Source organism: Polypterus senegalus, chromosome 1, assembly GCF_016835505.1.
Source record: "Polypterus senegalus isolate Bchr_013 chromosome 1, ASM1683550v1, whole genome shotgun sequence".
NCBI classification, from domain to species: Eukaryota; Metazoa; Chordata; class Cladistia; order Polypteriformes; family Polypteridae; genus Polypterus; species Polypterus senegalus.
Window position 1 is genome coordinate 83421640 of NC_053154.1, and position 27122 is coordinate 83448761.

The following is a 27122-nucleotide window of genomic DNA, read 5'->3' on the forward strand; positions in this document are numbered from 1 at the left end:
TAACGCGAGATGAACGCCGTTGGGCGGAACCAGCGCTCCCTGTCTGAGGCGGTCGGTCACGTGAGCGCTTACCAACTGCAAACTTCCTCGTTTCAGCATCTCAGAAGTGCGCATAAGCGACAAGCTGTTGTACTAACTGTCCCCACGTGACCATTTTCATTTGTTACAGACATAACGCAGGTGATGTGCTGTGTTCAGCGCTCAGTGGTACCACATTATACACAACCAGGACAGTGTGTGCCTCTTTGGAAGTTTTTCATCACAAGGCTGTAGCTTCTCCTGAGTGATTTCCTCAGCATCCGGAAACTATCATTCTGAAAAACCCTAGAGACCCGTATCAGTGCGTAACTTCGATCTAGTATGTTTATTGGAGGTAAATCTAAAGAGCTGCGCTTTGTTACATGGCAGTAGTGAAGCTGCCTTGAATTCTGCTTTTCACCTCAAGGAACCCTCGATATTTAATTAACAGCTTGAGCATTTCGGTAGATCGTAACTGTTTATAAACAAGTTTTAACAGAGAAGGGAATTGGTAATTTTGTTCAGGGTTACTAATAACAGTATTAAATTTGCGCCAGGATCTAAGTGATAATAAAACAGTGCAAATCATAAGTGCAAGCCAAGTCTGTTCACAAAAATATTTCAGTTGGAGCTCTGCTACGCTTTGGAAACCTGGAAAACATTACTAGGTCTAAGTAGCTTTTTAGCAATGCTATCACGTGTGTGCAAATACTGCAAAAGTAATGGCAAACGTGCAGTATCCTACGATGTACACTTTATTTCATGTGGCTATTTCTGATCAAAGGTCTCCTCATCTGTGTTTTAACATATTATGGTCTCAAAGACCATCAGAACATGTGCAAATCAGTACCAGTGGATGACACTGGAGGTACCTGCACTCTTAGAAGCCTGTAATGCTGCCTGTCTTAAGGGGTGATGCCAAAGTTCCATATGTTCTAAACAACTTCTGTGCACAGTTTGATCCCCTGGAGGACATGTGTGCAAGGAAGTCCATGCCTCCTCGGGAAGAACAGGTACTGTGTTTGTCCTCATCTAAAATGAAAAAAAGCATTGTTGAAGGTAAAACCCACATAAAGCTGCTAAACCAGACAACATACCTGGCTGTATGCTCTGGGGATGTGCAAACCAGTTGATGGATATCTTTATGCACATCTTCAATATTTCTGTGAGGCAGGCAGTCATCCCCAAAGGCTTCAAAACCACCACTATCATACCCATGCCAAAGAAGTCCTCTACCTCCTGGCCCAAAGATTATCACCCCATAGCACTCACACATGAAATCATCATGAAATGTTTCGGGAGCCTAGTCTTATGTCACCTTAAAACCAGACTTTCCACCCTACATGACCCTCTCCTGTTTGTTTATCACCCAAACCACTCCACTGAGAATGCCATATCATCTACTCTTCATCTGGTCGTGTCCCATCTGGACAAAAGAGACACGCCTGAGTGCTGTTCATAGACATCAATTCAGTATTCAACACTATCATAACTCGGAAGCTCATCGGAAAGTTGAGACTGCTAAGCTACAAACTGGATCTTGGACTTCCTTATAGAGAGACCCTAGACAGTCACATCAGAAACACCATCACCAGCACTATCACACTGAGCCACTAAAGGCTACATACTCAGCCCACTACTATTCACTCTGTTGACTAATGAATGTATAGTTGCATACAGCTCCAACATTATCATTAAGTTAGCTACAACACAGCCATGGAAGTTTGCAGACTGGTGCAAGTGTAAGATTGATAATATAAAAGAGATGGCTGTTGACTTCATGAAAACCTATGCTGTTCACACCCCACTGCACATTGAAGGCTCTGTGGTGGAATTGGTCATCAGTACTAAATTCCTTGGTGTGCACATGGCAGCTGATCTTACTTGTTCAAGTAATACCACCACTGTAACTAGGAAGGCAGAGCCGCATCTCCATTTCCTTTGGTGTCTGAGCAAGGAAAGCCTACCTCCCCATTTTACAGGGGCATCATCGAGAGTGTTCTGACCACCTGCATCACTGTATGGATTGGGAACTTTAGTGTGTCTAACTGCAAGGTCCTGAAACATATAATGCACACTGCAGAAAAGATCATATAGGGACCTCTCAGTTTTCCATTAAAGATCTCTTTATCCAGCATTGCATCCATAAAGCCTACAACATTGCAGATGACTGTTCCCATCCCTTCCACGGTCTCTTTGTCCCACTTCCATTTGGCAGAAGGTTTTGTAGCATTCAAACCAGTATAACCAGTTTCAGCCCCCCCTCCCCTCAGAGCTGCTCTTAGCAGATTATTCATATGCAGTGCATTTGTTAGTACTGCTGTTTTTTTATTATTATTAGTTGTTGTTATGATTTATTTATTATTATTTCAATTTATTTTTATCTACGGTATTTATTTACCAGTTATTCATTTATCTCTTTGTAGTATCATATGGTATATTTCTTTACCGGTCTTGCCATTGTCCTGTGCTTATTTAAATGTTGCACCATGATCCTGGGGAATGTTATTTCATGCCACTGTGTGCTGCAGTACTTTGTATGGATGGTATGACAATAAAGCCACTTGACTTGTATTTGTATGCCATCCGCAAACTTGGAGGGAACAGTCCATTGATGTTCCCAAGCATAAACTGTGCACATGGAGTCTGCTTGCACCAAGTTCGTTGGGAGCAAGACAACAAAGAGCTAGAATAGCCTTGCACCTTGAGAGTGAGTGTAATATCATAATGAGTGACATATAAAAAACATAATTTGATTGTTATATTATTGTGATTTTTTTAAATAAATAAGTCCATCAACTTTCCAAAACTACATTTTATTATTTTAGTAGTAAACATCTAAAACAATCAGACACTATCCAACACACAAATGGCTATGATATTGAGGTAGAGTTTAGCATTCAGTGTCGTCTGCATCACACTAATGGTCAGTATCTTGCAAACAATTAAGAGAGCAAATTTCACAGGAAAAGATTAATTAAAAAGAAAATGTGTTGAGGAATGGTGACTCTAAATCTAAATGCAAATATCATGTTAAAGAGTATTTTTCTGAATGCACAATACAAAAAGAGCCATCTATTTAAACAATTAATTACACATATTAGTAACTACTTGAATTGTGGAAGGGCAGCACAGTGGTGCAGTAGTAGTGCTGCTGCCTTGCAGTAGGGAGACCCAGGATCGCTTCCCAGGTCCTCCCTGCATGGAGTTTGCATGTTCTCCCCATGTCTGTGCGGGTTTTCTCCAGGTGCAAAAGTCCAAAGACATGCAGGTTAGGTACACTGGTGATACTAAATTGTGCTTGGTGTGTGTGCCCTGCGGTGGGTTGGCACCCCTGTGCTGGCTGGGACTGGCTCCTGCTGACACCCGTGATTGTGATATAGCAGGTTGAAAATTGATTGACTGACTGATTTATGGAACTGTTTGGTATGAAAACATTTAACCACAAGACTACATGTTTTAAGCATTCCTTCCCTTTTCCTGAAAACTTCCCTCTAAAGTTCAGTGTCTCTGCATTATTCCTGAATACTGCTAGATTTTGATTCTTTTACTTCATAGCCACCAACAGGTTTTCTATAACAATTCCAAAACTGCCTGATAATCTTCTTTCGATGCATTCCATAACTTCTTCAGTGTCCAAGGTTTTGCTTTAGGCACAGCTTTCACCATAGCCTTTTCTGAATACTGGCATCCAGCACTGGCTCCAGACCAAAATGGGAACGGCGCATCTCATCCACCTCATTTTTTTAAGTCCTAAAAAACTAACAAGTAATAGCATACCTGGCAGAGTGGCTTAGCCTGGTTAAATGGCTCCTTGAAACCCAGCCTAACAGTATCCATCAGATGACTCAGGTGAACTAAATTGTTTTCCAATTGGGCTTCTACTTATTCTGATTGATTTGTTTGCTATAATTCTCAAACTCTTATCCTAACCAGTGGCTCCTACTTTGCATAAATATCCCCATATGTCTGATTGTGAAGCTCCATTTATCATAAAATATAAATTGTGTCAAAAACACTCCTGTTTTTGTTATTTCAGATCTATTTCTTAATATACAGACTGTCCTCTAGCCACGATATTGATGTAGACATTACCATGCTGTTGGTCCCTCCCGTCAATCAACTCCTATGAACATCAGATTGTTGTTTTATATTCTAGCTTGACGGCTGGGCATTTTCAGTCACTTCCAATTTTCTTATACTGTATCTTTCATTTCTTTAAACTGAATTGTTTTTTTTTAACTATGGATATTTTCTAATGATGTATATCGTGAATCCTACATTCTAAGTATGGCTACATTAAGAATGTAAATATTCGAGTATCTAAAATTACACATTAAAATGCAATATATCAACACGAGGAAAATGGATAAATAGTTGAACACACACAAAACACAGTACAACATACACAACAAGGATTAGGAAGTTATGCTGTAGATGTCATTAACTCAGTTTTCCTTTTTGTATGTGTAGTATTCATCAAACCTGGAATAAATCAAACATAATAATGGCATGATAAACAGTTTAAATTTTCATTGAGCTAATTTCAACAGTGCCCTTTATTTAGCCACCTTTATTTTACAGAATGTCACATTGCATAGGTCCACCTTAAAAAATGCACATACTCTAAAATGATTAAAAACACAAACATTTGGCATTAAACATTACAAAAGATGTCTTTGGAAAATGTCTTCTTTTTCAATGCAGGAGGCACTCATTGTTTGTGTTTCCTTATGAAATAAAGTTTAACTGTTTAGAATTTATGTTGTTGATTTGTTTGTAAAGAAAGTGATTAAAACAATCTTTTAATCCATCCGACACTTCTATTAAATATTGTGTAAACATTCTTTATACGGTCATCACATTTGCAGAGGAACATGTTCCATTTTAAGCTCAAAACCTTAGGACACTTTATTTCCTTGAATTCTAGTGATTAATGTTCTTTTATCCCTTAGGTTTCATTCTTCTAATAACTATCTAGACACATTTACAGTTCAGTAGTAGGTGAGGTTCTCTCTGCATTTATGTGGATTACAAAAAAGGAGCAACACTGTGCAGTTAATTATTAGCACTTAAAAAAATGTTGCTTGTTAAGTATATACCCAATGAAAAATAAGAGCTTTCGGTGTTAGAATGAATAACCTTTCTTCATGGTGTATTTACACTTAAGGTAAGGTGACTCCTGTAATTAAAAACTGAAGAGGTTCACTGTCCATTTCCAAGTCTCATATGTCACTTCAAAAAGTTGAAACATGGTCTTTCATTTGTAGACGGAATCCCCAAAATATGCTTTTGTCCAGACACCAGTCAGTGCAAAAAAAATGAAACAGTGCATAATAGTTTATTGAAAGGTTGTATAAAGCCTGCCATTTTTAATGAATATTGCTGAAACAACTTCTAAAAGGTCATATTTTAAGTTCAAAATGTAATGAACCAAAAGTAGTTCACTTCAAAAAAAGCTTTGAAGAAAATGAAGAAGATAACTTGCTTGTGGTTTTAAAAGTTGGGAAGACATTCAAAGTGTATCTTGACCAAGCCAGCTGGACAAAACCCTTGCAGATCTGATGAGGCTTTATGAGCATCTTGCAGAAAAGCACCAGCAATTACTCCCATGATATACTCGAGTCATTTTGAGCACCAGAACTTTAAACTCGCTGCTGATCTGACATACTCCACGTGTTGCTGTTACAGACAAAATTCATCTGTGGCGAACACAAGAAAAATTGACATGTGTATAGTTTTTTTTTCTTCAGAAAGTGGAATTTTTTTTTTGAAGGCAGCATATTCAGGCCCATGGTGCGAAGTCAGCCACCTGAGATTCTTAAGTTAGCAAGTCCTTATTGGTAGACACTTGAGTTCACACAAAAACACCTGGCTCACTAGTTGTAGGGTGACAGCCTCGTGCTGAAGGTGGGGGAGGAGCACGTCTGGAGAGACAGAAAGAAAAGTAACAGGTGTCACTTAGGGTTAAACAAGTTAAATATTTGTTTTCTTGCATTAACCAACATATCTTTCACTATTATAGAATAAGGTAAAGGTAAAATTTTGCAATATGTTTTGTAACAATGGTTTATTTTATTATAGCAAAAAGATCTACAGTAGATCACCATGTATGCAGGGAGAGAAGTGTGGACGAAGGTTCAAGACAACAGCAGACAGAAACCAATTCAAACAAGCAGAATTCTTTTTATTCTTACACTTTATGAGTAGAGGGTTTTTGCCTTACAGAGCTCTAAGTGCAAAAAGCCCCCTCATAGGGGGTGAGTTGCTTTTATAACAGAGATCTTCAAAGAAAGCGGTTAGAAAAAATAAGCTCAGTTTCATCTAAAGGTCACAGAACATTCTTACACAATTTTTTGATTACAACGGAAAGCAGAAATTCTACACTTTTCTTATATTTTTAATTAAGCTTATCAGAAAACTTGTCATACGTTTTGCATTTTAATTGGACGATAATCTAGACACTGCTAAGGCAAGCTGGGAAGAAGCCAAAAACTGCATTCCATACTGGCAGCCCTACTTTATGTAAGCACGCTTCTGTTAATAATAATACCTAGCCACACAGAGAGCATGCAGATTTTCATACAGAGCTAGCAATAGACTTTAACTTCCATTCAACAGAAGACAAAGCAAAAGATCTGGGGCGTCATGTATAAACGGTCCCTATGCACAAAAATGTTGTGTTCGAACGTTTCCACATTCAAATCGCGATGTTTAAAACCTAAACTTGGCGTAAAGCCACATCCCTAACGTGGCTTTATAAATACAATGAAATTAACTGCATACTGTTTATTAGTTTAATGCATCTGATTGTAATTAACCTGTAACAATATCATGGTCCACACAATGTTCAAACTATTCTAAATACAATAGCTGCTTTAGTGTTGTTACTCTCACTGCACTTTCTTCTTCTTCTTTCAGATGCTCCCATTAGAGGTTGCCACAGCGGATCATCTTTTTCCATATTACTCTCACTGCAACACTCAGAGTATTTATATCACTGTATCTGAGTGGGGAATCACAGCTCTACAGCAGATGACTGGAAAGAGAATTATCAGTATACAGCATCAAGCACACGCTGCCTCAGACATGCTGTCTATTGAACTGCTCTCATACAGCAAACGCTTCAGAGCCTTTCCTCACGATTCAGAAACAGTTTCATCCCAAGAACTATAAATGCACTCAATCAGTTCATCAATTGCTCCCTGTACAACTGTTTGTACTTATAAGTACAATTACTTTACTGTAAACTTGCGATACAGTTACAATATTGCACAACCTGTGCCACTTTATAAAGCGCGTATTTACATATGATGACGATATCATTTTTAAGATGAAATGCAGCAAACTATGTTTATTATATTATACAGATAAAACTTAAATTTCTTTTAAATAATCTATATTGTTAATAATTAAACATGTGAGGACACGATGCCACAGTGCTAGCGAGGAGCTGGCGCTTTGTTCACGGATTGTTCCTGTCTTGCGATGTATTCTTGCTGGTGCTGGCACGACAAGGGAAGGATAGATGGATGGAATAATTAAACATGTACTACGTGAAGAATCGGAGTTCTAAGCTTACAGATGGCTGACGTCTATTACACAGTTGATTGTGTGGCAATTGGTTACTTGGAGAAAGAAAAGTAAGGACAGGAATGGGGGTTAGTACGTTTGAAAGAGACAGTACTGCTGCAATAAATTATTACATCAAAGGTCGCGCACGGCGCAGCAAGCATCTTGCAAGAGGCATGAACAATCACTGCAGCACCGTGTTCCCATGTTTAATAACATGCTTTAACTCCTATCATCATGAAAATGATATCAAGTATACATCTCAGTATTTTAATTATTCATAGAGCTGTAATATAACAAATGTAATGGATTCTGTGTCCTGTCGGAGGAAGAGAAACCCTGTTTAAGAAGGATGTAGTGATTCACACACATAGAGCACATAGAAGATCAAATACAAAACAAAGCATTTAACGTGCTACTTTAGTTACGATAGGATTTGAGAAACTAGTAAATTAAATGATTTTAAGATGAAGTTTATGATATTCGACTTTAATGACAAAATAAACTATGTGATTAAAGTGAAAATTGCAAGATTATAAAGTTGACATTTCGTGCTTTTCTCACACTGTGTGCCTATTTTTTTTTTTCTGTACCCCAATAAGCTTTCATGACACTCAGACGGTGGGCTACGACTCGCCTTTTCATGGCAACTTTGATATCTGACAACTTCTTTTTTATTTCGGGCACTGTGCGACTTTGTGAACTTGAGCTTTCAAGTTTCTCCGACACTCTATGTTACTCAATCAACTTCCTTTTGATGTTTATACCATGTTTAAACCAACAAATAGTACTTTTTCCTTGCCTCTACTTGGTACTTGCTGTAATTCTTCTATTTTCCCCCCGTGCTTTTGCCATTGCCTTTTCACAGAATGCTGAGCTTAAGGGCTTTTATATTGATTTGCATATTCAAAGAGGTGTAATTCTGGGAGGAGACGGGTGGGAAGCAGGCGCATGCACTTGCATTACTTTTCACACTGACTGGGATTTATGTAGCAGAAGAACGTGGAAGTTGGTGTTCACACAGATTTATGCATCTGGATTTTTTTGTGTGCTTTCTGCTTTTGTCCGTACGCCATGTTATAGTGTGAATTATTCGCACGGCGTTATGCATGAGGCCCCTGGTCTCCTAAGCACTGTATATTGCCTTGCTAAACACTTCTGAAAACTACTACAGAGTGCCCACTTTTAAGAACCGAGAAATTAACAATTTTTGTACATTTCATACCAAATACAGAGAGAATGAATCTTGCACTGACTTCAACGATAAATGCATGGATACCTATTGCCAGCATGAGAACTAGCACAATTATATTTCCTAGCATTTCCAGCATTTTCCTCAAAAATGAGAACCAAATTCAGTGAGGCTGTAAAAATGTCACTCTTGCAGTGTTTTACTTCTTATATTTTATTAAAAGTATGTAAAATTACTAAGTTTCATGTTTTTGAATAGTTTATATAATTGTTTTACAATGACAGGTATGTAATATCAGATGCTGTGTGATGTTTCAGTCAAAGGAAAAGTGTATATGCCACACAATTCTGCCTTAAACATGTAATGGACTGTCACAAAAAGCAGATGAATGCTAATACATACCCTGTGGTTTTACAAGGCATACTACTTTTCTAAAAAGTTTAAAGCCACTTAAAAATTCTGGAAGTGAATGTGTTAAACTCTTTAGATGTCTGCACAGCTTGGCTAGTTTTTCGTTATTTTCCCATGGGCAGAGAACTGTTCAAGTGTCAAAAATGAAAACTGGAGCAACTAGTATGATGAATTGGTTTTATTCTTCCCCATATGTTTAGATAAATATTGAAAATCAAAACACTGTAACTGACTCTGGCATTACATGTTTAAAAGGGCTTGCCCAAGGGATACAGAAAATACTCTTTCATTTAGGAAGACTGCAGGATGTACCCAATCCCTGTGTTACTGATTAGCTGAGATAGCTGAAACAAAGTAGAAAGGCTGGATCAAGAATAAGAAGATTGGCTGATGATGCAATGAAAGAAAAAAGTGTTAGTGACTGACAATGTCCTCTGTGCTCAGTCATTAAGGCATTACTTCAATACAGCGTTGTGAAAATGCTTTACAAACTTAATTATGCTTCTCTTCATACACTATTCATACAGATATATATAAAAAAAATCATTTTAAGTGTAGGTTTTCTCTTTGATTTACCTGTACTAAATGCTATGCTATCTTTTTTTCAAACAAATGCAATTGATTAAGAGAATTTTACATCAAAAACTCATCACATATTATTCTTAAGCAACATACTTTAAGAAAAAATACAAAAATAGACAAATGCTTTTTTCTTAACTAACCTTGCAGGTACAAGACCTGCACTGGCGCCATTGGCAGGAACTACATTCATGTCAGGTTCACATTGTAGAGTTGTTCCAGAAAGTGGCCGGCTTGGAGGATCAGATGGCAGAGGTTTCTGTGGTGGTGGTGGACGAGTATGTATATTCATCTGCAAGTAGGCAGAAGGCATTTTGTAACTAAAGAGATTAAAAGTATTAAATCCATTCCAAACCCAATGGTATAACACAATACATGTGTTTTTCAACAGATTTCAAGTACAACTCTAAGTAGGTGTCAGTTCTGAGTTTCAACACACTGTACAGAATGGCATAATCAGGATAATGAATGTATATAAGCAGTGAAATACTGGGTGAAGGAGGCAGTGTAAGTTACCTTTTCACGATGAAACAATAACTATTCAAAGTCATGATAAGTAAAGCCATTAATCTGAAGATATAGCAACATTAAAACATCCACTCTTCTTCCAGGATAGAATGAGCAATTAAGAAGAATCATGGGAATGACATGCGTAGCTCAGTTCTGAAATTAAACACTACAATTTTGAGCATGTGGGGTGTAATAAATGACTTGCAGAATTTTCTGTTCCAGAATAGTCTGTAATGCAGTACATCAAAGAATGACTCTCACCAATATGCACACTCTCTGTGTACTGTAGAGCATTGGTTCACCTTTTTGATTCATGGTTTTCTTCCACTATAATATACTACTTTGAATTAGTCAATTTTATTTACGGAATATGTTATTAAGTAATTTTTTCGGATTCCATTCTGCATTGCTTTCTGTACCTCTCTAATCCTTAGGGTTATACTGCTATGAAATAAGTTGATTACATTTTTTTTCTGATCTTGCCAATATGCTATATAGATTTCTTTCAGATCTATTTTGGGTTTTGAAATATGGAGATCACAGCTTTAATGTTCAGTTGTGGATATAAAATATTCTGTTTTGCTTTGGGTGTCCTAATTTGTAGAGTGGTTGTCACAACATTGTTATGGCCTCTAAGAAGTTCAATCAGTCCTTAAGTAGGACAGAAGCACTGGTACCCAATCCTGGAGCCAACCAATGGAGTGATATTTGATGGTGTGCAAAGCAGTTTTCACCTATAGTTTGGAGCTTTTGGTACTGATCAAAAACTATATTTCTAAGTGTTTCTCCATGATTGTGCAAGGATCCTGACAATACAGAATAACTTTAGGATTCCTCCAAAGCAACAGCAACAGAAGTGGGTGTTTGAATATGCACCTCCTCCAGTGGATGTAAAATATAAAAGGGAGAACATTTAACAGCAGTATTTTGAGATGCTGGTTGGTCAGTATATTTTGTTTTGCATTGGAGTGTCAGCGAGATCCCTGGAAAATTTATGCAACTGTAGGTGAGTTCAGGAAAGCCTTTAGAACTCTGACTATAATCATCTCACCCTACATCTATGAACATGGAGAGAAAACAGTCGTAGCAAAGATTTACCTCATGTGCGTTTTTCATGTACTAAAGTACAGTACTCTTCAACCATCTATTTTTTTATTCTTAGTTAATAAAATATTTACCAAATATTTTTTTTCAATGAGAACCAGCAACTTTAGAGAACCACTAATGTATGTAAAGCTGACAAGGAACATAAATTCTGCAGACTGCATAAGCAATTCTATAATAATATAAAATGTAGGATATTATCAAACCTGTGTGCATTGGAAGATAATGGCCTGATATCCATCCACATTTAATAACATACTTCAGAATCAGTGATACCTCCCATATCCTGGTCTTTTGTAGAATTCAAAAACAAAGTAGTATTCCCTCAAGAATGATCAGATAAAAAAAGAAAAGCACACCTGTAGCTGGACAAAATGAAATCTACACTGTGAGGAAAGGAAACATAAAATATTTTAAATGATGCTTTATCTTACAGTTTGGTTCAAGACGCAAATAAAAAATCTGGAGAATAGAACAATTATCATAGCTCGAATTAATGTTAAATGTGAAAAGCTCTGTAAAAAGGTTTGGTATTACTAAAGTATTGTAGAAATACAAAGGCCTTGCTAACAGTTTTTGAGATTCCAACAAACTCAAACGATTACTTACTTCCTGGGAAATATTATACAGATAAGCAAACACCACCAAATTGTGACACCCTTAGGCTAACATGATTGCATGATCACCTATTAGCCTATTTGCTTATCATATAAGCAAAATAAAACCATTTGATATATTATGGACACAGAAACATAGAAACTTCAGGAAATAAAGATATAGCCAAATGTCAACTTTTCAAATTCTGTAACTGCCTTGTAGCCTGATATCCGAAGAATGCATGACATCATCATAATTTAATATGACACACTCAATTTAAATGACACACTCTTTTGCTGCCATCTGCCTTTTCATAAATTTTAAGAAAAAGATTTATTTTTCTGGCCTCCTATTAGCCAAGGCATTATAATGGATGGAACTGTCATATACAGGATAAGTAAGAAGTCTTGTTATTTCTTGAAGCCTCAGATATTCTTTCACAGAATAAAATGCTTCATAGTACAGTATTACATTTTTTCCTAATATCTCAGACATTTCAACACGCCCTCTTTCATAATCAGGGTCCCCTGCTATGGAAACTTGTGATGCCACACCTTTTCACTTGATAGAGTTCACAATGATTTCAGGTAGAAGGTCTCAGAGAAACATGGCTGCCAATGGCAAGCTTGATATTGTTATGTTGTTTGATGCAAAAAAGATTTTCTCTCCATTTGTTATCAAAGTGAATTGCAAAGAAAAAATGATTAGGTAAATATTGTCTTATGTAAAATACAACATGACCACAGAATATTATCTCTGGCTGAGATAGTATTAAAATTGTTTTAGTTTTGTATGAAAAAATAACAAGAATTCTGGGTGATGTAAGAACTCTGTAAAAGGGAGTGACAAAATCACCTCTGAATTCTCCTAATATTAAAATACCACTTTGAAAGTTATATGAATGAAGTCTCCCATTTCTAACATAGCACACGAATGTAACAATACAAAAAGAAAAACTCTCAGAACCACTTTCTATGAACGCAGAGTTTACCCATTGATTATAACTCAATGAACAGAAATGTATGTGGTATCTCCGTAAAGCATCTTGCAATTATGCTACCCACCCAGGAGGTAAGCTGGTGTCTCAAGGAGGTTTGAGAGCACAAGTAAAGACCTGATCAATAAAAGAGAGTTATCCAACAATTTTGGGAATAAGACTTATTTGAAGTTATACCATGTAGGTATGACATCCAAAAATCCATGTGGAAGGGAAGATGTTTCTGGGAACTTATATTGTAGGCCAGGGACGAATATACCCTTTGGGTACCAGACCTGAGATATGGAACACTACTAGAGGAGAGAGTGCCTGCTTTGAAAAATTGAAACATTTGGACATGCCTAATGAGCTCTTTAGCAACAATGGTATGAGATGAACAGTTGCAGAACCTTTATTGATGCCTACCAATTTAAAAGAAAACACTGTGACTAGGAGATGAAGAATGTATTCTTTCACACTTTCCAAATTGGTTCTGGTGCTCAAAATTAATCTAAACACAGATATATGCCAGGGTTCTGTTAATGTTCTTTGAATCTGTAGGTTAGTGTGGCAAAGACTTAATGAGATAGTGTAACAAGGAAACAAGTATTGCTGTACGAAGAGGTGAGATGTGTAAGCAACATTTGTTGCTTTCTTTTTTGCTGTGAAAGATCTTTAATCCATATGCATTAACATAAAAGAAGTTGAGGCAGAGATTCTGTACTTAATGTAATTATAACTTAGAATAAATGCACCTGCTAAATAAAGTACAATAATAACCTTTTTAGTTTATAATTTAGTCTCATGGATAATTACATTGTCAAGTCTAATCTCAGATATGGTCAATTTATACTACTTTTCCAGGGAATACTAACAAGACAGAAATTTATCAAAGAGCAATTTGAAAGAGATTAACATAAAGGTGCCCACATTTTAAATATAATACAAGAATGTCTTCAATAGGACTGGACAATCAGGAACACAAGTTATTCAAGGAACTGCAACTGGACTTATTTAGTTTTTTTAGTTAACCACTGTCATTAAAAAATGTAATGATATTGATGGCTGTATACTGTATATATTACTTTTTTATTTTCTCCTTTTTTTCCCCTCAGGACTATTGCATTGCTTTGTATTTATCTTTTGTTACTATGCTATGAATTTTTAAAGTAATAAAAAGATGATCATTAATTAACCACTTGTGTTAAAAGGCACCATTTAAATAAAGAGTAAAAGTCAAACCCAAAATCTCAATCTGAACAAAAAACCCAAATCCCCAAAATATCTCAATCAGAACATCAAGGTTTAATTTATTGGGATGATACGACAAAGCTGCAGGCGCCAGTCATTTCAGGCAGGGAGTGACAAGACGTAACAGATACCTGGCTGTCTTTGCTGACAGGGTCAGGTGGCAGCGGCTTGCTGGGAGGGGCAGGTCTGACAGGAACTTCAGGCTAAAAAACCAAACAGGTCAAATAAACAAGAACAGTGCTATGGGACACAAAGAAAGCGTATGTTACAGGTTTCAAGTGGAGGTGCTATTATAATCTACATACTGAAAACATTTGGCTCTATGGAAAGTAATAGTTTAAACAAACATTTGTTACAAAATATATACTAAAGTGCCACAGGTATAGTTCTCCTCATCTGTCTTAGGCAATTAGTAGAATACCAATGAACTGAACCTTGGCCTTCTAAATTGCCCATGTTCTTCATATTAGGATGCTCAAAAAAAAAAGAAAAAAGGTCACCACTCAATACTGTTTATTATAAACAACAGGCTGTGTCCTCAGTTGTCAACAGTGTGTATATTCAAATCTTTGAACATTTATTACCAGGGCAAATTTTTCCAAAGCATGACATTTCGGTTGAAATAAAAGTTTCTTAATGTACTTAATCCAATTCAGGGACATGCTACACAGAAGCCTATCCTGCCAGCAATGGGCACTTGCAGAAACATGGTAGCAGTCCATTGTAGAACTCATTCACACAGGCATCTAGACTAACACGGGGGTCAACTCTAAGCTGCCAAATAACTTAAGGTGTACCTCTTGGGGATTCTGAAGGAAAACAAAAGAACCCAGAAGGAAAAATAAAGCAGACTGTAGATATGTGATGAACATGTAACTCCTCACACACAAGAATGAGAAAGAGCACGTACTTTGAATCCAAGATGCTCGAGGCTGCAGTATTAACCACTATGCCACTGTACCACCCTGTGTTATCGAAAATGTAACTAAATCTATCTAAATCCCTTAGCACATCTATGTGATTACCATACAGGTACTATAAATAAGGATTTCACTAAGACAGCAAAACTGAAAACTCTGAGGCTACCATTGGCTCCCATTATCACTCAATGAAAGGTGTAGCTCTTCATGGTGCTGCAATGTGTTTTTTTAACAGATTTACAAAGATAAAACTACATACCCTGTATCTATGGTTTATAACAAGTTTAAAATTAAGTAGTATTGGTTCTCCTTAAAAACAACATATCCGTTTTAACGAAATATTGATTGTCTCATTCAAAATCAAAATATCACTGCATCGAATCCTCTACGACAAAATAAATTAATTAATAAATAAAAAAATTCCCCAACACTTCCATTTTACCAAAAATATTGATTGTTTCATCCAAATTAAAACACCACTGCATTGAATCCTCTAAGACTAAATAAATAAAGATCTACTTAAGAATATTTATGTTAGGCAGAATGCCCAGTGGGATCTGCATGGTCTTTTAGCCTGGAACCCCTAAAGGTTTTTTTTTTTTTTTATCCAGGTTAACTTAAGGTTTTTAAATTGTTTTTCTGTCCACCCTGGCCAACTGAACTTATCACTGGACTGTCACTTAGGGACTTAAAAAACAATTCTATGGTTAAGGATTCTTTTTTTCTTAATTATATATCCATCTTATGTAATTGTGCATTATTTATTTTTTGTATATGATTTATGTATTACTGTATTATTCTTATTTAATTTTGTTTTTCTATACATGTAATTACAGCTTTGACATCTTATTAATCTTTGAGCTATATCCTTTGAATGAAAATGTGCTATAGAAATAAATGTTGATGTATTTGTTTTTGTATTAGTTAATGTAACATCTGTTCCAAAGGGTTATATCCTTTTTTAGCTCACCTAATCAGATTAAAATTTAATTCATACAAATCTCTCTCACACCATTCTTTAGATATACAGTATATATCATTAAAAACAATTTTAATTTGTTTATTTAATCAATAAAAATGTTAACCGAAAAAGTTATATTAAGTGGATGAAGATGTACGCAAAATCAAATGATTCTGAATAGGCTATTTTCAAATAAAAGACATATTTAGTTTATGACAAAGAAAATTATACTCATTGCATACTATTAACATCTCAGTAAATGCACTGGGCCTGATCTGTGCAACAATTATAATCTATTTTAAAACAGAGGATCTGCTTAATTAATAGTTTTTAGGATATTAGTACCACTGTGGTGATTAGAAGCTATGTCTATTGACCATTACAGGCAAAGACTTGTGATTTTTTTATGTTTGTTGCAAACTAATTGTAAACTGGAGCCAGTGGGTTGCTACAAATATTGCAAGATGGAAAATATTTGTTTTAGTGTATATAGTTCATTAGGTTCTTGATATACAAATAAACATTATCACTCAAAGGTGCATGCTTTAAGATAAGATTGTATTTACCAACAGGTATTTCTTTTAAGCTCCAAGGAGGTAGAGATGTAATGCATTACATTTTTGTGCACATGCACTAATTTAGCAGCATTTATACACACTGTTGATAAAGGAGGGACTTTGACCCTAATTTTCGGTACTGATGCTGGACAAACTTCATTATCTTGGAATTGCTGAATATGCTCCTAATTGTATTTGTTTTCACGTTCATGCTATAATACCTACCACTAAGGTATCAGGGAAACGCCAACTAACCTAACTGTATGTCTTTGTACTAAAAACAAATGACATAACAAGCTATTACAATATTGTATTTATCACTTTATTATTATATAAATTTGTAAAACTGCTGTAATAACTCTACAATCTTCTGCTCTCTGTACAAATGGGCTAGCATGCAACATATTACGGGGTGAATAAAGTTGGATTTTAAGTTAAATCTTAACATACTCAAATGGCAATCAAAAACCACAGCATTACTTAACAAGCATATATTGGTCATTAGTGGAAAAGAGTTTCCCCTCATACATTAACATTTAAAATGTAGTTTTAACAAGTTTCTTAATTGAAAAAATGTGCAAACATTAATTTCCACCACAAGAATGGTTTTGCTGTTTTGACTCTTATTAGAGGCTGCTAAACAGCAGGATCACTAGAAGAAAACGCAATTACTTATAAACATCGCACATTTGGAACTGATAATCAAACCTTACATTTGTGTGATGTAAGAGACACCTGTGGCTGCAGGTTTTCATTTTAAACAACTTACTAAATAATAAGCCTTTTTATTGTCAACTCTCTTGATTTTTGTTCTATATTAAGAAAGTGCACTCATACACTTCCTTTGGCTTTTTATTAGCACACAAATAGATTAGAAGTTACAGAGTTTAAAATAAAACAGGTAGTTCAATTAATATTCTCTATTATATTAATTAGGAAATGAAGGTTGTTACAATGCAAATACTATATCTATGTAGCACTCATATTCACACTGTACAGTTCCTGCTCAAGCAAGAAATACAAATAAATTTTTTTCTAAAGGGAGACAACCAATCAGAGATGGTATACTTTAATGAAATGAAGAAAGATGAAATTACTTTGCAAAGAGAGGTTGAGTTTTAAATGTCTTACATTAAATAAGAAGTATAACTCTATGCAGATTAGACATGATGTGTCCTAAAAATGGGTTGAATTCTCTGACTGTTAATATTACCTGGCTGGACCTCAGCACCGGATCTGGAGGTAGAGGCTTTGAAGGAGGAGCTGGTCTGCAAGATACCTGTTAGAGTAACAGAAAGAGACAAAGGCAAGAAGAGAGAAGGCGCAGCAGGGGTTAAATCATGCACAGCCATTTTTCTGTTGGCAAAATATAGTCCAAAGACAGGTTTGTGAGTCATAGAGTAGGACACATAAGGTATTAAGTAGTTATTAGGTTTAAAATAAAGTGCATTCCAAACTATAGGTTAACATATCTTTTAACTGTGATTAATTTGTGGTGTGAAGTACTCTGTAATCTAGTACTCCCATACTCAATTAAAGATGGGGACCACTGGGTCAGTGCTGATTGTTACATTCTAAGAAGAATTAAAGTAATTCATTCACATGAACATCTCTTCATATGAATATTATATTTAGAATATAATTCTCTTCTGAATAGCAATCTATTTGGCACACCCAAAAATGGGTTGTATCTGTTAGTCTAGTTTAATGTAATAAGATCAAGGCAGTCGAAAATAGAGCATGCAAACTTGTAACTTACCATGCAGTCAATGAAGCAGAAGAATTTAAGAGTACCTTCTCAAATGTAGTATTTTGGTCTGTTATAAATCTATACAGAAATTGTTAATGTACCTGCTCTCTAAATGTAGTCCTTTGCTTTGTCCATATCAGAGGGCTGGATTACAATCTGAATCCAATCCAACTGCTATTTCTTACTCTGGTTAATTGTAATCTGTACTCTGCAACATGATCATTAGAAACTGTGGGTGAATATTAAGAAGAAAGGACTTCTCAATATCCATCCTGCCAATCATTCATTTTCAAGCCTGCTTAATCCAAGAGTTGTGGAGAGCCACAATTCCACTAACAGCCTTAAGCACAAAGCAGAATCTAATATTAGATGAGAAAAAGTTGGGTTTAGAATACAAACTGGGGTAAAACAACATGGATACTTTTGAGAATGAGCAAACTGAGGGTTTGAAAATACAGAATGACTAGTCTGGGATTCACCCTATCCATCCATTTAATTCTGTGTCTCTTTGGACATTACTTCATACAGTAATCCTTAAATGACTGCTTACTCACAGGGGATTCTCTGGCTCATTGCTGAGCAGACATAAAGTGATAGCGTGCTGAAGCTGTGGTGTCTGAATAACTCTACGTGTAATACTGCAACACTTCACAACCCAACTATTTGGAAAGGTGAATACTGAAAAGTTAAATTCCGTATGCAGCGTTTGATACAAGTTCACAAAAAATACAATATGTAAAACACTGAAACATGCCAAAATGTCTCCTGTTCATGTTTCAAGCATAAAATGGTTTCCTAAATGAATGGAACCACAGAACATGTTAATTTTGCTCATTGATGATTTACTGATGGCTAAAAAGAAGTTTCAGGCGGGAATTCTTGACCCAACAATGTTTGAATTATAATATGAATTTTACAACTAACACGTTTTTTTTATTTATAAAATGTATGGTGTTATATGGTGGTACTTCTGACGTTTCACTTAAACTTTGAACCTGGAGATGTGTTTTAATCACTGCAACCTGATTGTGCAATACTGTTTTTTAATAAAAAAATGTAGAAAAATTATAAATTAAGTAATCCCCCATAATCTATAAAGTAAATGGAAAATCTAGAAAACAAAATGATAGATAAAACAGAAAATATGTTGACAAAATGATTTTGGAATGACAATAAACTTCTATAAATTCCAGGTATAGTTAACAAAGTTATTTGAAAGTATATCTATACAGAATGTTTATAAAGATAGTACAAGAGTCAGTACTTTGGCCATTGCTGAATAGGCAGTTCTTAGCAACTATAGTTGTTAAAAAAATATTTTTCTGGATTTACAACAAATGAGTTGTGTAAATTGTAAAAAAAAATGTACTTATTATTGTCTCCTTAAATGACTTACACTCAGTTAACACAATGTGGGTATGTTAGATACACTCCCTTATGTTCAACAAAATAATCTAACACAACCTCAACATTGTTTTATTTTACTGGATTTAATGTATGAACTAAATAGACTTAATAAAAGATATATCACAGCATTTTGTCTTTACTTAGTTGCATACTAATACTAATGAATTACATCTTGTGTAATATTCAAACTATATCAACACTGTTCAATTTATTAAGTGAGCAGTCATTCAATTATTACCACATAAGGTAATCAAGTTATATCTTGATTGATTGCATTTTTCATGCAATTTTAACATTGACAATATTGTTGCACTGGAAACAAAAAAAGGTGCTTGTCTGATGTAGGGTGTGCAATGTGTACCAAAAACTAAATTGTATCATAAATTGGCTTTCATAACCTCGCAAAATCTATGTTATTTGGGGGAAAAAAAAGTTACTAGAAGTTTTTAATTTTCTTTCCAGTTATACAAAGGTGTGGAGGTCCTTTGGAAAGGGTGTTTTTTATGCAAAATAACAAACTTAATGCAAATCTGGGATAGTCATGTACATACTGGGTTGTTTTTATGTTAAATCAACTTAATTTAACTGTTTAAAAGGATAATGAGAATACTATGTTTTGAGGATTTAAAAAGTATTCATTTTGGGTAAGATTAACATAAAATAAGTGAGCAATGACAATAATTCCTGTGATAGATTATACTTCTGTTGAAAGAAAATATTATGATTGCTTTTTTAAATGTGACATCTAAAAATTTAAATCATTGTAATGGCAGAAAACATAACTATTTTAAATTAATCTAAATTAAATACATAATCTGAACATCTCAAGTAATTAATTTTTTGAGTGTATCTGTTTACCTGCCTTAGTTTGGGCACTGGTCTCACCACACAGATTGCATTTGCGAAAGGCTACACAGAGCAACTGACATTGCAACTTAGCATTGTCCAAATTAATTACAGTAATCTCATTTATATAGTCTACTAGGGGGCTTCGCTCGCCAACCCCTGTGTTTGGTTAATCGGATATACAATTTTAAAAGTTGTTTTTTTCTTTGGAATTGTTTCAGTTTCATCATTTGCACTTTTACAAGCTTCACTAAAAACAATATTTGGAATTACCTATTCTTCAGGATCGCATTGAATTTTGATTCCGTTTCCTGAGATACATTGTGACAACGCAACGTATATCTGCCCATGAGTGAATATTGTTTCTTTTCTCTAATACATAATCTGAATTATTCTAATGTTTGTCCCTGTGATTTGTTAATTACCATGGCAAAAGCTATTCTCACGGGAAACTGTAAACATTTTAATATGAATGGTATATCAAGATCTCCTTTGGTGTCTAATGTTATTCGCGGAATATATACTACATCACCTTTCTTTTCGCCTGTTTAAATGTACATCGCTTCTCTGTGATCATAAATATACACCTGATCGAATTGTGTTTTCTTTGAAATTAAACTTGTAGTTGCTTTAACTGTTGCAGGACCACAGATTCTCATGGCGTATGGTCCATAATTTCTCTATTTTAGTGCTAATGTGATCTTTATCTTGTTTTGATACTTTCGAACTTTTCTGCTTTTATATTCTGTAACTTGCTCTGTGTGTATATTACACCTACATTTTTTTGAGTCATTTAAATTCCACTGTTTTCACTAACTAACCTGCTCTACATGTGTTTCACCTCGTTGTTTTTGAACCTCTTTATGACGTTTTACTTTGTTTTCTACTCTTTGCCTTTTATATCTGACCTAGCTTTTTCCTACTATTTTTTCAATTACACCTAGTCCTGATGATTAATTTCTTTTTGTTTGCGCTAATGCAATCTTTACTATCTTTTTTTAATACTGTAGCGACCTCCGTGTCCAGCTCGAAAAGAGAAGAAGTAAGAAAAACAGACTGATGTAATAAAGTGGCAAAAAAGTTTTACTTGAACAATCGCCGACTTCGTAACCCCAAACACAACTTTCTAGCACCCTCTCCAACCCCTCCTCCCCCAGGTCTCGCCGCCCACTTACCACATCAATCAATACCGCGCTATCAGTGCTGTACTCCGCCCTCCCTCAATTGGACCTAAAAGTCACTTAAAACCAAAAAGGCTTCAATTTGGCTGGGACACTACAATACTTTTGAATTTTACTGCTTTTATATTCTTTACCTTTCTCTGCATGTGTATCGCACCAACGTTTGTTTGAGCCTTTTGAATTCCACTGCTTTCATAATCTCTTATCTGCCTTTTTTCTCTCCAATGCTTTTGGGTCTCTTTTCTCCACGCTGCTCTTTCTTTTTTGCTTAGTCGTTGATGTTTCATCTAGAACATATTGTCCTTATATGATTTATATGTGCTGAGACTACAGGATCTGTGTGTGCTATGTGCCTTTAAACGACTGAGTGTTTTGCTGGCCGTGCTCTTATTTGATATCGGTTGTAAGTAGGGAGTATCTTGAAAGAATCTCATGTTCCACATCCCCACAAGACGGTCCTGGGACAATCTCTTGGCACCAAGTCTCATGTTTAAGGTCCCCACAAGATGCTTCATGGCCAGTCTCTTTCGTCTTACGGGTCTTTTAAGTGTCTCATCGCCCTTCTTTTCCTTTCCAAGATTTTTTTTTTTATAATAGAGAGATGTAAAGAAACAATTTGTGGTTTCAGTTTTTCCACATTATAGAACTAATCATTTTCAATAATCTGCCTTGGGAGTTGATTGTGGTAGACACACACAGGTCCAAGGCAAAACCATCCAAAACAGATTTTGAGTGTCATAAGCAAATGAAATTAAACTTCTTTCGCACAGCTGCTGAGCTCAGTCTCCATGACATGGGCATGAGCAGAACAATACCAAAGAATGCTGGACCAGAACTGCTTAGGCTAAGATATTTTATCAAAAATTGAGAAAGACTGCTGCACAGATAGAAAGCATTCATGTGCAATTTTGTTGAATGCCAGAGATGTTAATTTACTGCTAAAGTAAATAGTTTGGGTGTGAGGCACCTGGCAAATTTCCTCAAGAAACCTGGCTTTGAGTGTCTCATATGCTGGGGAAACTGAAGTAGAGGATTTTACCTCTGAGCTCAAGTGAGGTGCAAGGTGAAGCCAGCATTGTGAACATCTAGGCAGTAACCAAGAAAGAGGAGAACACGTAGAACAAAATTGTAGGAGCTGCCAGTTCCCATGCATGGCAGCAGAACTGTAGACCAAGGAAGGAAACAGAAGGCTACAGCAGTCCCATAATATCCTTACACACTATCATAACTCCCACCCAGGGTTGATACAAAACGTATCCATATTCCTCCTATATTAAATCTACCTGTGGTAACTGAAATCCCAGAAAACATATACTTCATTAATTGAGGAATTATTTGTCTTCCAAAATGCAAATTTTTAAACTGAGCTAAAATGCACTGAAAATCTCTTTCATTTACCAGGTAATTAACAGTATACTGACCATCAATACTATAGTTTAAAAAATGTTTTAATTTCTGTTTTGAAAGCTGTTATCAAAAAACATCACTTCATTCTTCTTTCTAGGAATATGGAAGAAAATGGAAAAAGAATGCAGAGCAGCACTGTGCAGTGCTCACTAGCATTGAACCAATGGACTCTTGCTGTTCACATCATTCTTTTAGGTAGCTTGTTGTTCTTAGAAAGATGGCTTGCTGTTTCTGCCCAAGTTGGAATAAATATAACTTTCGCATTTTATAGGTCTCCCTTCAGCTGGCTCTGAAGTTGTCCATTTGAATGATGAAATGCCAGCTCATATCATTGGTGACTCATGATTTCTGTCATCCCCTGGATGTTGCATGTTGTCTGCACCATTTAAAAATGATAAACTTGCTCTGCCAAGAAGTATTTTTTATAAAGCAAGGTACAACCCAAGTTTGTCAACCTACATATAACATCCCCACGATCATACAATGGAATTTTAATTTTTAAATTTTTTATTTTAAAGTGTAAACAAACTAAACATTTACAGTACCAAATTTTCAAGCTGATGTATTAAAAAATACTGTTGATTCTTGATTTGCAAGGACATTTCCTGCCATAGAAATGAACATTATGTATTCAAACGTTTTCAAAGATTGGTTTTGATGTTGAATTGATTTCTGTAGGGAATGATCCCTTAAAACTATTAAAGGATTTTTATAAGCAAGTGATATAAAACAGCTTTTACACTAGACATGGTCAAGTGTTAGAATATTTCCTTAAAAAAAAAAAAGTTCTGTCTTAATGTTTCTTTATCAATGTCTGCACCATTTAAAGCTTTGTCGTCCTAACTCTTAAGTGTTCCATACCTTATGAAATGGGGGTGTGATGGGGATATCATTGTTCTGCATCCATTGATACCGAAGAGGTAGGACCTGTTCTCTGGTGCTGTTGTTCCAGTCTGATGCCATGGTTCTGCAACAAGACATACTTTTAAAATTTGGTGAAGAAGGGTACACTAGGCACAGCTAAACTCAGATGGAACAAGGTGTCTGCAAGTGATTCTCAGATAGGCAACAATATTCAAAATGTACTGCAACCTAAAAGCAAAGCAAGTGGAGACAACAAGCTAAAAGCATGCAAGAGATCATACTAATTGCCAAAATGCAAGTTACCAAAAGGCAACTTAATTCGAGTACTGGTTTTGATTTTGATGGGAGTTTGTAAAAAAAGCCCACTTGGAACAAATAAAGTTCTATCATATCTATCTAAATACAGGACACTTAATTAAAGTAACAATGTGACTCAGACACTTCAGTATTTCTTAAATTCACTTGCATTTGAAGCTGCAGGTTATGATTCATTTGCAGATCAAGGGTAAAGAGAAGGCAATGCCAAAGTTTTCTTTAAGAATATTTAAAACATATTTATACAACTATATAAAATAAAATAAGAATAAAGTATTTTTTAAGAAAGGACAATTTGCTATATTTGATGCTTGTTTCAATATAAGTTCTAGGATTGTCATGAGTTCTTTAATATTTTAGTAGATCATTATTATTATTCAAGATTAATGACTGCAAAAAAGTAACAATATACTAAACTCTACTTATTGTATAAATGTATAATACTACTAATAATATTATTAGATTATTGAATTTACTAACTGTCTTAAAAATTGAAACAACATTAATGAAGTTCATATATTACCAGTGGTTACTTTAAGACATGGTAAACAGCAGCAAGCTTTGCTGTGTTGTTTTGCTCCCTTACACTGACAGCTATAAATGTTATAGCATAACATTAGAAGTTGCTAAATTGAGTGCCTTTTACGATTTTGTTGACATTCAAAATCAAAGTGCCTACTGTGCATATCAATAGGAAGACAAAAAAGCTTTAAGAGTTCAATGGGAAACCCTCACAGTGATGCCATATCAAGCCTCAACTCTACTCATGCTGATACAGCTCTAAATCTTTAAAGCTGCTCTTGAAGTCCCCCTTGTTGTCTGACTCACAGCTATAAGAGCAAATTAAAACCTTTATAATGGAAAAGATACTGTACTAAGTAAGTTAGAAGTAAAATAAAAAAAAAACAAGTGCAGCTTTAAAGGCCAGCTCATACATCTGGCTGCATGAAGTTTAAATCCCCAAAATTATATTAGCATACAAAACTGATAAAAGCCACCAACCACCTAGCTACCACCACACACCAAGCAAAAGTACCAACCTCAAGTACAGAAGAGTGTTTTTGGATTAGATTTAGGCAAACAAAATCCTGTAGAGCAGTTGTCCCTAACACTGGAAGTCAAGCAACATTAAATGGACTGAAGGCCAATTATAAACTCAAACTCAGAGAACTACTAAATATATATCTAAATGGCAAGGCAGAGTAGAGTTTTGCTGAACATCTAAAGATTTTCAATAGCTTAGTTACATTTACATTTTATGGTTCTATCTGATATATGTTCTACTTTTCATTTTTATTGCAGTAATATTACAATAGCACAATACAGTCAATTTTATATATGTGCTTAAATGTATGTTTATGGAAACTATCAAGTTATGTTATTTTCTTCTGCACTTCACTTCTATTATTGTAATGTGTTCAGTGTACATCTGAAATTTTCCATTAATTTCTCTTTTGGTAAAACTACGCATCTACCAAATATATTACAGTAAGTTTTGAATAAATATTAGGTGCAGTGGTAAGTGCTCATTCACTGTGCGTGTGATGTTTATATGTTTCCCCCATGTACTGTATATGTGGGTTTTTCTCTGAATTCTACAGTTTGTCTCTTTTATCCCGAAGCCACACTTGTTAGGTTAACAGGCAAATCTAAAATAAAATTTCTATGAAAGTGAGTCTAGGTATGTGCGAGTATGTAAACCGGCCCTGTGACAGAGTGGCGCCCAAGGGGTTTTTGTGCTCAATGATGCTTCATTCCCCAGTGACCTTGAGTTATTTTAGGCATCTTTATGAACATTGTGTTATTTATTACATTTTGTTGGTGTATATATAATATAACATGTACTAGTATGTAAATGTGGTTCCGTAGTTAGTTCTACTAAATCACAAGAGCATGTGTATGATTCCCAGCAGTCACTGTTTGTGTGAACTTCATATGCCATTCTCATATCAGTGTAGATTTAGTATGGGTACTATAGTTTCTTCCTATACACTGAAAATGTGAAATTTAGTTTAAGTGGTGAGAATAACTTGGGTTGCTATAGTATTGCATTGTATTTCATCCTGAGATGGTTTACACAATGTGTCTAATGCTGCCAGGGTAAGCTCGTCTTCACAACCAAGTAATTATGTTCATTTAGATGATGTTAATAATGTTAAAAAAGGTGTTTTAGCAAGAGCTTTACATAACTGGCACTAATACACCATACATGGGTCCATAAAGAGTGGACACGATGCTTGAAACATTTTTGTAGTAACTACTAAATTAAATTTAGGAAGTCATTATTCTTCAACAATGATACCTACAAAATTAGCTTACCCATGAAAGCAACCAGTCAGTAAGCCAAATAATCTTTGGCTCTTATAAAAGAATTACAGTATTTTTTTTTTTATTACATAACATTCATTTTTTTGTGTCAGTTGATAGTAAGAATAAAAGCATACTGCTGGAACTTATGATTTACTAGCAGAATACCCGCGCTTCACAGCGGAGAAGTAGTGTGTAAAAGAAGTTATGAAAAAGAAAAGGAAAAATGTTAAAAATAACGTAACATGATTGTCTGCAGTGGGTTGGCACCCTGCCCAGGATTGGTTCCTGCCTTGTGCCCTATGTTGGCTGGGATTGGCTACAGCAGAACCCCCTGACCCTGTAGTTAGGATTCAACGTGTTGGAAAATGGATGGATGGATGGTAACATATCTATA

General features: G+C 35.4%; 1 protein-coding gene across 5 annotated transcripts in view; it reads right to left on the reverse strand.

The window, feature by feature from the left end:
* Nucleotides 1-4541: 4541 nt before the first annotated feature.
* The window catches only part of adam15 (ADAM metallopeptidase domain 15), a 110842-nt gene continuing 88261 nt past the window's right edge, over nucleotides 4542-27122 (reverse strand). For 3 of the 5 annotated variants that reach the window (XM_039752438.1, XM_039752455.1, XM_039752447.1), the window contains 5 exons: nucleotides 24101-24206; nucleotides 17862-17927; nucleotides 14342-14413; nucleotides 9916-10064; nucleotides 4542-5945 (listed from right to left, as the gene is read on the reverse strand). In XM_039752438.1, coding sequence (XP_039608372.1) covers nucleotides 5876-5945; nucleotides 9916-10064; nucleotides 14342-14413; nucleotides 17862-17927; nucleotides 24101-24206 — 463 coding nt within the window. In that variant the 3' untranslated portion in view covers nucleotides 4542-5875. The remainder of the gene's footprint in view (nucleotides 5946-9915; nucleotides 10065-14341; nucleotides 14414-17861; nucleotides 17928-24100; nucleotides 24207-27122) is intronic. The other 2 variants (XM_039752453.1, XM_039752458.1) reach the window with 2 other exon arrangements.